We start from the raw sequence: 16,989 nt of genomic DNA, 5'->3' as shown, positions 1-16,989 counted from the left end.
GTCTACGTATGGTATATTATTTATTTTAAAAAAATTTTATTCACTGTTCTGTTACAGAGAACAAGGAAATGGGATAAAATTGCTATGATATGAAAAAGGGTAGGATTAAATAAGCTCTGCTTCTCTTTACTCCTTTTCGGACGTGCTGTAATGAAACAACTGGAAATATGTGATGCATTACATTGTATCATATGCATGTTTGAAATAAACTGAAACTCTTCCCTGAGTTTGTAAACAATATACAGTATAAACACAATATCAGTAGAAAAAACACAAATATTTGTGGGAAAAAAACCAGGGAGCCCTGAAAAATATTACATTTATCAAGCTAGTATGGATCCAATACTGATCCTACCCTAGTTGGTATCAATCCACCCACCCTGATTAGCTACTGATCTAAATAAGCATAATAGTAATGTCTTCCACAATAAAAATATGACCAATGTATTGCTTTATTTACAAACGTTTGTAGAATAGAAAAAAATCACAGAATGGTTAAGAATTACTTGCATCTCACAATGTTTGACAGAGTTCTGACTGGTATAATATCAAAATATAATTGTTTTACTGGAAATTTGTTTAGACCCATAGGCGACCATTCATTTGTTAAATCATTAAAACAAATACATATATAAAAAACAATACACAACACATGCTTTATTTTATTTTTTATTGAATATATTTTCCAGAAAAGGTGTATTGAATCCTCAAGTTATTTGACAAGTACAAATGTTTACTTACTCAAATTGTTAGATTAGATATGTCTGTGTGCACATTTTGTGCATTAGTGTAGACATAGCCTAAGGCAAGACTTGTCTTGACAGCTAGGTTGGAATAATTGTTAATTTCATATTGGCATTCATTATTCGTTCATGGAAAATAAAAATCGCATCTGTATTGTAAATGTAGTGCTTTTCAAATTGTACACTCAAAATCAAGAGTTTTACAGCATTTGCAATTGTGTGGTTCTGTACTTCATAATTGAGTGATTGTATAGCACTAGGTCGTACTTGAGGTTTTTTTTTCAATCTCTCGCCACTGTATGTGTCTCTTAGGGTCTGTCGATGCGGTAAATAAACTCTGCAGGCATGAAGTAGCCCAGGTACTCCACACTGTCCGGTGTGGTGTCGATGTAGTAGTGGCCACCTTCTCCATGGTGGCTGAAGCAGTGTGTGTGCTCCACACATAGGTCCAGTCCCTTCATACAAAGCAACACATTTAATGCTCCTGAAACTCTAATTTAAAATACAGAGTATTTGTTAATTGAAAGGTGCCATGCAAAAATATTAGGCCACCATTAGCTTTATTGTCTTAATGGTTTATACAGGTTGGCAAACACAATTAGGACCCTTTTTTCCTTACTTTAAAGTGGTGGAAGGCTGCGCTCTGTGTAGTGGACCTTCCGCTAGAACCCTTAAGGAGCATCCTTGCTGCCAAATGCAATACTATTTAGCCATAGCTGGGACCCTTGCAGATACTATCACTCCATGTCAGAGTGAACCTGGGAGTGATGGTAATTGATGGGTGAGTCCACTTTCCAAAACTTCATAGCTCATGCCCCAAAGCATGAGGACAAATGTCACCACACCTTGTGTGTGTGTGACAATCATTGGTACTTTAACTTTAACTTAACTTAACAAACAAAGCCGCCGTAGCTATCTTGACTCTTATAATTTTGAAAGTCTTTCAAAGTGTAAAAAGGGCTGGGTTGAACAATTAGGTAGTTCACAAAATCCAGGTATGAGACATTACATCCAATTTGGGCTGTTTGCTCCTTATAACAACGAAGGGACTTCTTATGTAATGACTCACAGTATTTCTCCATCGTATCACAGCCGGAGCAGTGTTTTTTTCCACTGAATAGTTCGGAAATATTACGTGTAGCACTAACGTGAACGATCACGCTCGCCCTTCAAAATGTCTGCCGCAATGCACTTCCGAGAAAATTTGTAGCCCTCTATAGCTAGAAACTGGTGCCACAAAAAATTGTTTTGAGAATATTTTCTTGAAACCGTGGCCGTTCCTGCACAATTATTTGCGCTTAAAAATATATGTTTGTAGTAATAAATATGATTAGAATATTTTAGCATTATATTTGTGGTCAATTACAGTAAGTGTGTTATCCTAAACCAGGGGTCCCCAAACTACGGCCCTCAGGAAGTCTCGATTTTTTTTTTCAATTTGTCCTTCCTAATCTGTTTTCTACCACTTGTTACTCTCGGGGTCAGCTCAGGCAAATAATATTGTCTAAAAATGCATTTTCCCATCGATAACGTGACATCATCGCGCTCGCGCCGCAGTGTCAGGCGAGTGTGCACACGCGGCGCACTCTTTTAGTCAATTAGTGCGTGAGGAATATATATATATATATATATATATATATATATATATATATATATATATATATATATATATATATACACATTCGTGGTCAAAAGTTTACATACACTTGTAAAGAACATCATGTCATGGCTGTTTTGAGATTCCAATAATTGCTACAACTCTTATTTTTTTGTGATAGAGTGATTGGAGCACATATTTGTTGGTCACAAAAAACATTAATGAAGTTTCATGAATGTTTCTCCTTTCCTCCTCGAAACATATTGCTGGGCATCGTGGCCAAACAGCTCAATTTTTGTTTCATCTGACCACATACTGTAACTTTACTCCAGAAGGTCTTATCTTTGTCCATGTGATGTCAGATGAAACACAAATTGAGCTGTTTGGCCACAATACCCAGCAATATGTTTGGAGGAGAAAAGGTGAGGCATTTAATCCCAGGAACACCAAGCCTATCGTCAAGCATGGTGGTTGTAGTATTATGCTCTGGGCCTGTTTTACTGCCAATGGAACTGGTGCTTTACATACAGTAACTGGGACAATGAAAAAGAAGGATTACCTCCAAATTCTTCAGGACAACCTAAAATCATCAGCCCGGAGGAATGGTTAAATCAGGCTAGAATTTAGGTTTTAGAATGGCTGACTTAAATGTGTGGACAATACTGAAGAAACAAGTCCATGTCATAAAACCAACAAATTTAGCTGAACTGCACCAATTTTGTCAAGAGGAGTGGTCAAAAATTCTACCAGAAGCTTGTGGATGGCTACCAAAAGCGCCTTATTGCAGTGAAACTTGCCAAGGGACATGTAACCAAATATTAACATTGCTGTATGTATACTTTTGACCCAGCAGATTTGGTCACATTTTCAGCAGACCCATAATAAATTCATAAAAGAACCAAACTTCATGAATGTTTTTTGTGACCAACAAGTATGTGTTCCAATCACTCTATCACAAAATAAATAAGAGTTGTAGAAATTATTGGAAACTCAAGACAGCCACACACACACACACACACACACGCACACACACACACGCACACACACTTTTTTTGACCCAATGCGACCCCCGAGTCAAAAAGTTTGGCGACCCCTGTCCTAAACATTCCTGCCATTTTATTTTTCACACTAACATTTTTAAATCTTTTTTGGGGTGGGGGAGATATATACCACAATATCGCGTTGTGACCTTAAAACCGTGAGGTTTTGATATCCTTACATCCCTATTTTATTGTAAAACTTAGAAACGTTGCTTGGAGTGATGAATCAAGAATGAGTAGAAACGCTATCGATGACGAGAAGAAGGAACGGCACTTGTACTTCCGGTTCAAAGTACTAAACAGAAGGAAATACTGTAGACCAGGGGTGGGCAATTAATTTTTACCGGGGGCCGCATGAGCAACCCGAGCACTGCTGGAGGGCCCCATCGACAATATTTCAATTAAATTTTGCTCAATATTAATTTTGATATATACCGTAAGATAAATAATAATAATAATAATAATAATAAATAATAATAATAATACTTTCATTTAACCTAACTTAACTTTATACCAAAAGCACTGCTTTGGAAATCATTTGTACCCCTTTCAGAGATCACATTTAGTTCCCCTTAAACGTCCTCATGTTGCACAATGAAATGTAAGCATAGGATGAAGTGTGCATTCCTGTAACTTTCCCTAGTAACAGCATTCCATGATTAATATAAATAAATTAATATTAATAATAAATGACAGTAAAATAAGCACACGTATGACTGATGAGTCATAGTGTAACTTTGTGTGGTGTTTGAGTTGTCCGACTTTTTGTGTGGCCTATAAACGCACCAGTGGTTTAGTGGTATGCGTGTTGGTGACAGATGACAAGTTGGTTTTGGCCTGGTTTGTACGGCAGAAAATTACTAGTTTTTCGAGATAGAAGTGTTTTACTCATGTTTTTGGTGTGGTTATGTCCGAATATAAACAGTTTTGCTCAATAAAGTGATCAATATAATTCCTGGCCTCGAAGCATCTCGATAGACGTTACAATAATTGAACGGTGTTCAATTGAACGGTGTTGACGAACACTGTTAGGGCCGCTTGTTGTCACTGTCACTCAGAGTTGCATTGCAAAATTACACAGAATAAATGTGTTTATTTTGTTTAGAATTCAGATGGGATTTGATTTGGTGCGCGGCATATATTTGCTGTGCGCAGAGGACGCTAGAGCAGTGTGCAATTGCGCAGGCGCGCACCTTAGAGGGAACGTTGCTTGGCATTACATGTCTTGTTGAAAACACGGCATTCATCATCAACTTTTCTCTTTTTAGCATCTCGGGTGTAAACCGTGCATCACTTGTCGCTGTGCACCTTCACTCACAGGTTACACCCGGACATATGCCCATAAATAACACTTTTCAAAATAAAAGCAGCACAGTTGTATTGCGCGCACGACATAGATGTTTTTTCAACTTTATTTTGTAATTTGTCATTGCAGCTGTTCACATTCACTCACAATCACGCATGCGCATACGTCCACACGGAAGTAATACAAATAACGTTTTTCAGAACAAAAGCAGCACCGTTGTATTACACACTCGACATAGATACTTTTTAAAATTGATTTTGTAATTTATGATTGGCCTCACGTGGGCAGGACAGGGACGCACAAAGGGCCGGATGTGGCCCGCGGGCCGCAGAATGCCCAGGTCTGCTGTAGACGTTCGCCCTGCAGCACCTGCAGTGAGTGAATTCGCCCAAAAGATGGTGGCATAGCACAAACAACAACACACCTTTTTGGTGTCTTTTCTTGTGTTTTATGTGAACTATTTGCATTTTAATTAGCCGCACCGTTTTATAAGCCGCAGGGTTTAAAGCGTAGGAAACAAGTAATGGTTTATAGTCCAAACTTTACGGTAGTTTGCAGGAAAATAAGCTAATCTGTTTTTTCAGGAAGCATACGCGATCCTTCTAACTAATTACAGTGTCTCTACAGACAAAGCTGTGCAGCTTCTGCGCCAGTCATGCATTGGAGCAATAATTTCATGTTTACAGTTAATAACAGCAGAGCTTACAAAGAAGCACTAACATGATCCACAGTGTTATTTCATTGGTTATCTGCAGCATTAACTAAAATATATCTTCAAATATACCGCACAATGTGCCCAATTAAATAGCTTATTTGCACAAACAGCTAGGGATGGTGATTGAAAAAACATCGGAAAACTTAAGAAGCTGTTCCTAGTGTTTCGATTTCTGAAATGCACTTCAAGCTCCAACGGGATAGAAAATGCATCGTCCAATCGAAGTTATCACATTCCGTGTGTGCTAATGTTTCTGGTATATAATATTTCATGTCTTTGATGAAATATCCACAGATATTTATAGTTGCTCTGTTGTCATTCTTTCTGGTCAATAATTGCCGCGTGTGTGGCAACGTCACACGCACCCACAAGAATCGATAAGAAAACTGTTGACAAAACTGGCAAATGATTTTCAGAAATCGAAACACTAGAAACAGGTTCTTAAGTTTTCCGATGTTTTTTCAATCACCATCCCTAGCTGTTTGTGCAAATAAGCTATTTAATTGGGCACATTGTGCGGTATATTTGAAGATATATTTTCTTGTTCTTGGGACTAAGTCTGTGGATAGAGGAGGTCTCTCAGGGGCCAAACCCAAATTATTTAAAAAGGAACAGAACTTTTTTGGAATTTTGCCTATCGTTCATAATCATTATGAAAGACATGACAATGGACGTATTTTTTTTAATGCATTCTAACTCGTAAATAAAAGTCTGCTTTAGGATTGTATGGTATACCGGTACTAGTAAAGTACCACGCTACTAATGAATTATAATCAGTACTATACCGCCTCTAAAAAGTACCTGTTCCATTTTTTTTTTATGGGCATGACGATGCGCTGTCGTCATGTCGTGACATTGCTGGTTTACGAGCAGAGGAGCATGTTTGGCAACACACAATCACGGAGTACTTACAAGCAGACACGGTGTGTAGACAGAAAAGGGAGAGTGGATGCATTTTGGCTTAAAAACTAACGATAAAGGTGAAGCTATAACACTAAAACGCTGCTCAACATGGCTACCTAGCTAGCGGCTAATGTTCACCCGCAGTCGGCAGTGTTGTAGCTACTTCTAAATCACTAATCCTCGCCACCATGGCGACAAATAAAGTACGTTTCTTACAAGTATCATCCCTGCAGGACGAGGAATAGCTAAACATGTTTCACTACACACCTTAGGAGGATACATTAGCTCACCGGCGTCACCGCTAACACGCTGGCGCTTCACAATGTAAACAAACGCTATAGGTGGATCTACACCTGACATACACTGTAATGATACAAAGTACAAGAGTGTGATGATCCTGTAACTACTTGGTATCGGATCGATACCCAAATTTGTGGTATCATCCAAAACTAATGTAAAGTATCAACCAACAGAAGAATAAGTGATTATTACATTTTAACACAAGTGTAGATGGAACATGTTAAAACAGAACGTAAGCAGATATTAACAGTACATTAACAAGTAGATTAATAATTCATTTTCTACCACTTGTCCTTCATAATTTTGACAAAATAATAAAATGGGAAATGACACAATATGTTACTGCATATGTCAGCACCCAAATTAGGAGCCTTTGTTTGCTTACTTACTTATAAAAGACAAGTTGTCTTGTATTTTCACTATTTTATTTAAGGACATCATTGTTCTTGGATTGCAATAAGAAACATATGTTTAATGTACCGCAAGATTTGTTGTTAAAATAAAGCAGATAATGCAATTTTTTGTGGTGCCTTTTATTTAGAAAAGTATCGAAATACATTTTGGTACCAGTATCAAAATATTGGTATCGGGACAACCCTACTCTGCTTGCAGCAGAGCCAATGGGAAGTCCTCCATTCCGCCCGTAAAAAACAATTAAAAAAACATTTACATTTCGTAACTTGAATATTAACCAAGTACTAGGGATATTGTTATAAGCGCTAACGCAGACAAACTATTTATAGTGGCGCCGTTATCACTAACAAGAATCTATTAGTCGGCATCTTAATGATAGCAGACTTTGCACAGTAAGTGATGTTTAATTATTTTTGTTGACTCTCATGAAGTCTGCAGTGAGCAGTAATCAGTGATGTAAATTAATGCTCTGCGTATGTGTAAAATGATCAAAACACGTAAATATTAAATGTTAATATTGTGCCGACTGTTGATCGATTTAATACGTAGAATGCATAAAGAAAATAAAAATATATAAGTTCTTGTCTTACATAAAGGATTGTGAATGATAGGCAAAATGTAAAAAGTGCAGTTCCCCATTGGAGCCAATCGTAGTTTTTGCTTTTGTTTTAGTATTGTGCACGAGCCGTTTTATTTTGTTTAAAAACTTGTACTTCACATTCAATACATCTGATTTACAACCATACAAGCAAATTCTAAATTTGACTAACTCTTTCGTCAATGTTTGGGATCAAGACTTAAAATCAGATCGGGCCTAAGGCCAAAAAAAAAATTGGATCGTGATCAGAGGCCAAAAATATTGATCGGGACATCCCTAATTCTAATTATATTATTATACAAAATTTAATGGTGGGCTAAGACTTTTAATGACAGAATGTTATTGATGCTTACTCACAGGGTCCTTGGATACAAGCACAGACTGGCAGATGAGGGGGGCGTTCACCTCAAAGTGCTTCAGACAATGGTTGACCGCTTCATCTGTGACCAGTGGACAGACGGGGAACTCTCTGACCTGTCAGCATGACATCATTTCGATGTTTATATATACATACAGTTATTGCATCACACTCAATTTTTCACCATGATGTGGAGTTTGGCTCTCCCCTTCTGGATGATGAAGGTGCCCCCCAGAGCAAGGCTTTTATCAGGGTACTCCACTTCCAGAGTCTTTCTCAAGGCCGTCACTATGCTGTAGTCTCCGGTTCTCTTCTTGGCATGTACCTCAATGACCTGAGGGAGAGGAGAGGCAGCCTTGTCAGTTTGCTCTAGTAAGTGAGCTCATGTTTAACCAAACCGACAATACTGATGAAGCATCCGTTTTTTTTAATAAACTGTAAAAAGTGCCATTACCTTTCCCGGCTTTCCCTCACAAGCGTAAAAATTCCCGAGCAGAGCAAAGTTACAGTCTGAGAATTTGTCGCTGTATCTTTCTTGCAGACACTGACCATCCGCTGGATTGATGGAGGAAAAGTAGCTGCTGTTCACTGCAGGCCTTCCTTCTGCTTCAGTTAGAACTAGAGGTATTAGCTGTGGAAATATTTATTAAGTCAACATTGTTCGAATTTAAACAGTGTGTAAAGCAGTATCATAAGTTAGTGTGAAAACCTGTTTGTCAAAGTAAAATGTTCTTTACAATTTCAATATTCCAAACCCACTTTATTCATATAGCTCTATTACCAAACAAGATGTTTTCAAACTGCTGCACATTATCCATCCATCCATTTTCTACCACTTGTACCTCTCGGGGTCGCTCAAAGATCTTCGAGTAAACCTCTACTATCGGTTGATGTAAATAATGCAAAATACGTCACAATCGTCTCAGAAGAGGCAAAAGTGTTTTATGAATATCTCCGCCATGGTTTAGATTCAGATTATAGGTGGTTATGGGGATCACAAATATACAAAAACAGGTGCCAACAGGTAAGAAAAGTTGGTTTTGTATAATAGGTCCCCTTTACAACATTCAACTGTGGGGGACCATTCTGACACCAGGGAGCAGAACATTCCATAGTTTAGGACCCACCACAGAAAAGGCCTTGTCTAGCTGCCCAGGTCTTAATGTATTTTAAGTATTCAAGTCGTGAGTTTTAGGGGGTAGGGTCATTTTTGGATAGTGGTAATTTTTTCCCCATCCAATATGATGGAGCTTGGGAGGTGCTGCAAAGAGGAATGGGCGAAACTGCCCAAAGATAATTGTGCCAAGCTTGTGGCATCGTATTTAAAAAAAAATTAGGCTGTAATTGCTGCCAAAGGTGCATCAACAAAGTATTGAGCATGCACTGTATGCCTGCCAAAAATGACCATACCCCTCTGACACTACTACTTTAGTCCTTAGAATCTCTGGGCTGCCGCAGTCAGCATACTTCTGCTGGGGGAAGCAATCCAGTGTGTCGGGGGCGCTTTTTTGTCGCATCTTGGCGTCCATGATTGACAGTTTAGCTGTTTCTGCCTGGACAAACACACAACGCGTTGGCTGTGGAATGCAAATGAAGGTAACCCAGCAGGCACAAGACATTGATCGGACGTTGATTATACATATATGTCCTTTAAAACTGACTTTGAAACAATGATGCAAAAGAGTTGTATTTGTAAATTGATACAATGTGGATCCAACGTTGGATTCACGTTGTTGGTAGGGAAATGACCAAATTTCAATGGTCAAATCAACGTCAGAGCCCGACATTGATTAAACGTCGTCAAAAAGCATGTTGTTTCAACGTTATGTTTGAGTTGCTCAACGTCAGGACCTAATTCAAAAACTTCTCAACATTGTTTTAATGGCTTGTGCCTGCTGGGAAGCGGCTGCGCATCTCCCCGGCCATGCCCGCCTAAGCAGGCGAGTCGTAGCGTTCGCGCAAATGTGCAGTTTTAATCACTCAACTGATAAACAGCATAGGGGTGTCACAAATTCTTGCTAGATTAAAACGTGACAATATTTCTTGTTTAAAGAAAATCTGTCTTGTGGGCAGAATGCAGTCAGAGCTTAAATTTTTCAAAAAAAATTAGTTTGCTTTATTGAGAATCAACAGTGCAGCACAACACAGTGTATCGATTAACAAAAATTATAATGCTCAGATTATTATTTTTTTTTACAATTGTTTGTAGTGAAACCCCGCCCCTTCAAATAAATAAATACATTAAATAAGTAATTAAATAAATAAAGGGAAAAATGTCTGACCTATTCAAATTAATGCAACAATAAAAATGTCAATAAAAAATTATAACAAAGAGGGTGATTAAATTTCAATAAAATAAAATAAAATAAATAATTTACAATAACAGTTTAGAGTAGCAAGTCATGACGTTGTTGCAGTAGCAAAGTGGAAGAAGATAACGGTTCAATCAAATGAATACATAAATTGGCAAGAAGTAATACAAAATGGCAAGTTGTAATATGACAATTCAGACATCTCAGACGTCTAAATCCTGCGGCCTGGTTTTCACTGACTCTATGGTGGAGATCAGGGGATTCCAGATTAGATCAATCTTCTTTAGTGAATAACCTTTAGGAACATATCTTAGCTTTTAAGCTTTTAAAAAAATAACAATCAGAAGCGCATATTCATCTGGCCGTGCACAGGAGATTAAGTGCTTTGTGCACACAATAAACCATGAACTAGCAAACAGAGCTAGCTTCTGCATTTTACAGACTAGCTGTGCGACTCGACGACTCGTGTGTGGGTGTGGCGCGGGTTATTCGGGCTGCTGCCCTTCATCTGAGTCCAGCCACCGCGCCGTGCATGTGTTTAAGCAAGCAGCTAAACCAACAATCATGGACGCCAAGATGTGACGGAACAGCATTACAGACACACTGGATTGCTTCCCCCAGGCAGCAGGGTGCAGAGGACTCCATGAAGCCCCTCAAAAAAAATATTATATTTCACGGAATGGACTTAATTTGTGATTTTTTCATATTAATTTTATTTTGTATTTGTTCAGCATTTAAAGACTTGCATGCAAAGTTATAAAATACTTCTTAAAGTTTATTTCTCTGGGCTCCAAGTAATTTGATGTATTTTACCTGTCAATGTATACCTAGTCTATTTGTTTTGGTGTTTGGCTTTCTCTCCTACTGTTACGGAATAGCATTAGTTTAGTTTAGTGATATATTTAAGGACAGTCTGTTTTTGTCAAACCGTCTCTATAATTTGTTCATTTCTTCTGTTATTATTTGTATTAGCTTCTTTGTGTTGTCTCCTGAACAAAATGCAGTCATGTTGTCTACAAACATTACTAACTTTAAGTCCTTTGTAACTTTACAAATGTTGTTTATACAGAGTTTGAACAATTTTGGTCCCAGTATTGATTCCTAGGGTATACCACAAGATATATTTATAGCTGTAGACATATGTTAAACTAGCTTCCCGGTTAAGTAGCTTCTTACCCAGTTCAGGACCAACCCTCTGATGCCCTACCGTTATAATATCTTAATTAATAAAGTGATGGGTAAAACAATAAATGTCATTCCACTAGAAGGCAAGAGATACATAAATAAAAGTTAAAGTTAAAGTACCACTTATAGTCACACACACTAGGTGTGGTGAAATTACCCTCTGCATTTGACCCATCCCCTTGTTCCATCCCCTGGGAGGTAAGGGGAGCAGTGAGCAGCAGCGGTGGCCACGCTCTAGAATCCTTTTGGTGATTTAACCCCCAATTCCGACCCTTGATGCTGAGTGCCAAGCAGGGAGGTAATGGGTCCCATTTTTATAGTCTTTGGTATGACTCGGCCGAGGTTTCGAACTGTTACTGTTGTTGTTAACCTGTTGCCATTCATACAACAAGGGTGTCTTCGGATTCTCGTGCAAAATATGTGCCTTGGCTCAATAAAGGTGCTTATATGTGATGTGGTTGTTAGCATGCATACCTCTGCGTTCATCCCCACCACTCTGGGAGATGCAGCTCCTGCCCCAAGAAAAAATGCTCCTGGTAGCTCCACCACCTTTGATATTGCATTCATGTCATACTCCTTGAAAGAGGATAAGACAACATCATGAAAATAGAAGCATTATATACTGCTCTCCAAGTGACATGTTGCAAAAATTACCTTGTGCTTTTGAACCACGGGTAGCAGGTTAGGCTTTCCTCCCACATCTGTGACCCGAGGACCTCCACACAAACCTTAAGGAGGAAGAACAGGGCAAAATAACACAGGCCTACAAACACACCAACATGCGACATCTGCATTTATGGATGTTTTTGGTTTTACAACTTGTCAGTTATGCATTTGCATTCAGAAATTTAAAGGAACACATTTTGGGTTAATAATGTCATGCTTGCCAACAAGGGTAAATGTGCAGCAAGGTCCAACAGCACCACACAAAAAAATGCCATCCTCCACAATCCCTAAATGTTGCACCCTAAATAGTGAAAAACTGCTAGCGAATAGCGGTTATCAATGTAGGTAATGGGGAGTTATTTATTCCGTCTATAAAGCTCTCTAAAAAATATCCCCAAACTGCCAACAATGCTCCGTTTACATTCTGTGACCTGCCTTTTAACTTATCTACAGTATATCGATATTGTTATTGTATATGCTAACACGGAGGAACTACTTTTCTGGTGTAGTGACACATTGCGATGCTCCTCCGGCCACTAGCGAAAGGTAAGCTAGCTACTTGAGCTTCTTCCGTTGCTGCTGTGTCGTCTTGAGTTGGTAAAAGTAAATTCTCGGGTTATAAATCATTCCGCTCACCTGTGTAGTCGAAGGTTGTGGCACCAAGCCCAGATGTTGGGTGACTTTGAAATTCATGAGACCTGACAACATCGTACGGAATACTTTAGCAAATGCATATTTGCTCTCAGCATTCTTTGTCTGAGGGGTGAGGAGTACGCTGAATTTATCAGCTAAAAAAACCCACAAGTTTGTGCTGAAAAATACAACCATCCCATCAGTCAGCAACCCAGTAGTGAGGGACTGACGGACGCCGAGATGAGTGGTCGCACTCTCTTTCGCTCCCGATCGGGAATTCAAACAACTGCTGGGATTATCCCACACTTCCTCCTTTTTCTACTGTGGATCACGGATTTATATTTTAAACCTCCTCGGATACTTTACCCTCTTGAAAATGAGAGTCAAGAACGCGAAATGGACATACACAGTGACTTTTATCTCCACGACAATACATCAGCGAAGCACCTTGGCTTTGGAGCTAACGTGTTAGCATCGTGCTTGACTGGCCATCGAGGCAAAGGGAACATGCCCCTTACTGGAAGGATAGACAGAAAGTCAATAATACTACCATTACTTCTACTATTAGGAGACACTGAACTCAACCCTGGACCTGCAACAACACGGTTAATGTTGTCCCGACTGGCGAAGACTAGCAATGCTACTGCTAGCGTCGCCATCGAAGCTAACTCGGCTACCGGCTCATCTCAGCTCAAGCTCACCTGTGCTCCAGCGATCAGCGGCTCGGCGGAGGACTTCGCCCCGTTCATCGACACGGTCGGAGGCTCCGCGGCGGCAGCGGAGGACGACCCAGTCATCGGAGAAGGCATCGACTCAGCTGCGGTGAACGACGCAGCTGCGGCAGTGGACGGCGAACCAGTCATCGATGATGGCCGGGAACTGCACGAGATAGCGGGGGTCCATGCGGCCTCTCCCCGGTCCACGACGGTCGAGGACACGGCATACACTGGATTTAGAGGCGCCTTTACAAAAACATTTTCGTTATTCTCTTTGTCCTCAAAAAAGCCCGCCAAAAGGAAATCCACCCCCAGCAACCCTACCTGGCCTCCCCCTCTCCACCTCTCCAACTCCGCCCCTCCCCCTCCCCCCCCTTCACCTGGAGGAAGATGCCTCTCTCTCTCTCTCTCTCTCTCTCTCCCTTCTCTTCTTCAACTTCAACAGCAATAACAACCAAGAACTTTTCTTGTCACTACCACAACACAGCGGACTCTGATGCTCTTTTTGGTTCCAGTGGACTACACATCATCCACCTTAATGTGAACAGCCTCTCTGGAGCCAAACTCGACCAAATCAGAGAAATGTTCCTCAACACGAAGGTAAAAATTTTGTGTTTCTCTGAAACCAAATTTGATCAAAGTATTTCTGACTCAGAGATAGAAATAGAAAACTTTTCGGTTATCAGAAAGGATAGGAATAAACACGGTGGGGGCGTTTGTATGTATATTCACCAAGATATAAAATACATAACTCGCACTGATCATAACCACAATGACCTGGAATCTGTGTGGCCGGAAATCAAATTTAAAAACGCTAAGCCGGTACTAATAGGGACTGTTTATAGACCCCCTAATCAGAGTGATTTCTATGGGGCTTTGGAAGAATGCTTGGCAGGGACAGACAACGTGGAGAAAATTATAACTGGGGATCTGAACACAGATATTCAACGCAAAGATGCGCCTGTCTTCAGATCCTCCAGCAAGTTTTGTAATCTGCACGGTCTTTCCCACCTAATAGCGCTACCTACAAGGGTGTGTGATTCCACCCAATCAACCATAGATCTCATTCTCACTTCAGACCGGCCTAAAATAAAAAATAGTGGGGTCATGATCTGTGGTCTTAGCGACCACTATCTAACCTTCTGCACCCGCAAAATAGCTAAACCCAAAACCAATGGCCACATAACAGCCCAATCCAGATCCCTCAAAAAATACTCCAATGACAATTTCAATTTAAAATTAGATGAGTGGGACTGGTCCCCTGTGCTCGCGAGCAACCTGGTCGATGTTGCTTGGGATCGCTTCAAAACGGCGTTCCTAAAGATACTAAATGACATGGCTCCCGTGAAAACAGTCAGGATCAAAGCCCGCTCGGTACCATGGATGAATCCGGACCTATTAGCTGCCATTAAAGACAGAGACAGAAAATACTCTGAATACCAAAAATGTAAAACAGAAGTAGATAAACAACCCAATAACATCAACCTCAAATTACTCCTTTCAACTCTCAAAAAGCAATGCAATAAATTAAGAAATAAGTCAACCAACCTGACTAAATCCTTAAAAAAAAATTACATTAACGACAAAATAGAGGAAAACACAAATAAGCCACGTGAGCTCTGGAAAATTCTCAACAACCAGCTTCCTGGTTGCAGCCAGAAACTTAAAACAAGACTCACCAACATCAGCATCAAGGAGGGTGACTCCCTCATTACAGACAAAATGGAGGTAGCTAGCAGACTTAACATCTTTTTCACCAGCATAGCCGCAACTCTTGTCAACAAGCTGTCCCACCACTCTGGTCGCTTTGGTGTAGAACACATTAAAGCCTTCTACAGAAAGCTAGGAGTATCCAACGATGATTTCAAATTAGAAATGGTCACAGCTGATGAGGTGTTTAAAAAATTGAGCGCGCTCCACCCTAACAAGGCCACCGGCCTTGATAATATTCCCTCCAGATTCCTCAGGGACTCTGCCTCCATCATTGCCCCGATCATCACGCACATAATAAACCTATCAATTACACAAGGCCAAGTACCAAAAGATTTTAAGATAGCAAGAGTAACTCCCCTCTTTAAAAAAGGAAGCAAATTGGAACCTTGCAACTACCGACCTGTTTCTATTCTCAGCTCCATTTCGAAAGTAATAGAGAAAATAGTTTATGAACAAGTCGATAGTTACCTTGCCACTAATAAACTCATGTACAAATTCCAATCCGGCTTCAGAACTAACCACTCCACTGACACATGTCTTCTCTATCTGACCGACCACATCAAACATGAGGTGGACGCGGGCAAATACTGCAGCATGGTCATGCTGGACCTTCAGAAGGCCTTTGACACCGTTAACCACGCTATACTGTTGGATAAGCTCAGAGCAATCGGATTTAACAAAACCTCATGGAGCCGGATGCAATCTTACTTGGAGGGGAGGGAGCAGGTGGTAGAGGTGAACGGCACCGTGTCCCCCCCCTCTCGGTGAGCTGTGGAGTCCCCCAAGGCAGTATATTGGGACCTTTACTGTTCCTAATATACATAAATGACATGTCATCGGCATGCGACTGTGAATTGTTTTTGTTTGCGGATGACTCTGCCCTGCTAGTATCCGGCAAGGACAAGTCACAGGTGGAGAAAATCCTCAGTGCTGAGCTGTGTAGAACTTGCACCTGGCTTGCTGACAACAAGGTATCCATACACTTGGGTAAAACAGAATCCATCCTGTTTGGGTCCCACATCAACCTTAAGAAAGTCAATGACTTCACCATAAACGTGGGTGACATTGTTATCACCAGGAAAGATGAGGTCACCTACCTAGGTTCCATTCTAGAGGCTAACCTTTCCTGTGATAAAATGGCAACCAAGGTAATCAGAAAGGTTAACCAACGAACGAGATTTCTCTACAGAATCTCCTCTCTGGTCAACAAAAGCACCTTGAGGATTCTGGCGGGAACTCTCGTTCAACCCTTTTTCGATTATGCATGCACCTCCTGGTACCCTAGCACCTCCAAAACCCTCAAATCTAAACTCCAAACATCTCAGAACAAGCTAGTCAGGTTACTTCTAGACCTCCACCCCAGATCCCACCTCACTCCTACCCACTTCTCTAAAGTGGGCTGGCTCAAGGTGGAGGACAGAGTTAAACAACTTGCACTGAGCCTAGTCTATAAAATCCACTACACCTCCCTGATACCGAAGTACATGTCAAACTACTTCCTTAACGTAAATGACCGCCATAACCACAACACCAGGGGGAGCTCCACTAACCATGTTAAACCCAGATTCCGAACTAACAAAGGTCTTAACTCATTCTCTTTCTATGCCACATCAATGTGGAATGCGCTCCCAACAGGTATAAAAGAAAGGGCATCTCTATACTCCTTCTAAACCGCACTAAAAGTTCACCTCCAGGCAGCTACAACCCTAAACTAACACCCTCCCCGGATTGCTAATAATCAAATGTAAACAATCAAATGCAGATACTTTTTCTTATGCCTTCTGATCTCT

General features: G+C 40.3%; 1 protein-coding gene across 3 annotated transcripts in view; it reads right to left on the bottom strand.

Moving 5' to 3' along the window:
* Positions 1–689: 689 nt before the first annotated feature.
* LOC133650668 (ester hydrolase C11orf54 homolog) overlaps positions 690–16,989 on the bottom strand; it is a 19,525-nt gene continuing 3,225 nt past the window's right edge. Inside the window, exons 1-8 of one of the 3 annotated variants that reach the window (XM_062048186.1) lie at positions 13,811–13,846; positions 13,472–13,732; positions 12,126–12,199; positions 11,946–12,047; positions 8,429–8,605; positions 8,159–8,308; positions 7,970–8,090; positions 690–1,198 (exon numbers count right to left, since the gene is read on the bottom strand). In XM_062048186.1, coding sequence (XP_061904170.1) covers positions 825–1,198; positions 7,970–8,090; positions 8,159–8,308; positions 8,429–8,605; positions 11,946–12,038 — 915 coding nt within the window. In that variant the 5' untranslated portion in view covers positions 12,039–12,047; positions 12,126–12,199; positions 13,472–13,732; positions 13,811–13,846 and the 3' untranslated portion in view covers positions 690–824. Of the gene's footprint in view, positions 1,199–7,969; positions 8,091–8,158; positions 8,309–8,428; positions 8,606–11,945; positions 12,048–12,125; positions 12,200–13,471; positions 13,733–13,810; positions 13,847–16,989 lie in introns of those variants that run through there. The other 2 variants (XM_062048184.1, XM_062048185.1) reach the window with 2 other exon arrangements.

Source organism: Entelurus aequoreus, linkage group LG05 (assembly GCF_033978785.1).
Source record: "Entelurus aequoreus isolate RoL-2023_Sb linkage group LG05, RoL_Eaeq_v1.1, whole genome shotgun sequence".
In the NCBI taxonomy this organism is placed as follows: Eukaryota; Metazoa; Chordata; class Actinopteri; order Syngnathiformes; family Syngnathidae; genus Entelurus; species Entelurus aequoreus.
This window is presented reverse-complemented; position numbering and strand designations above follow the sequence as displayed.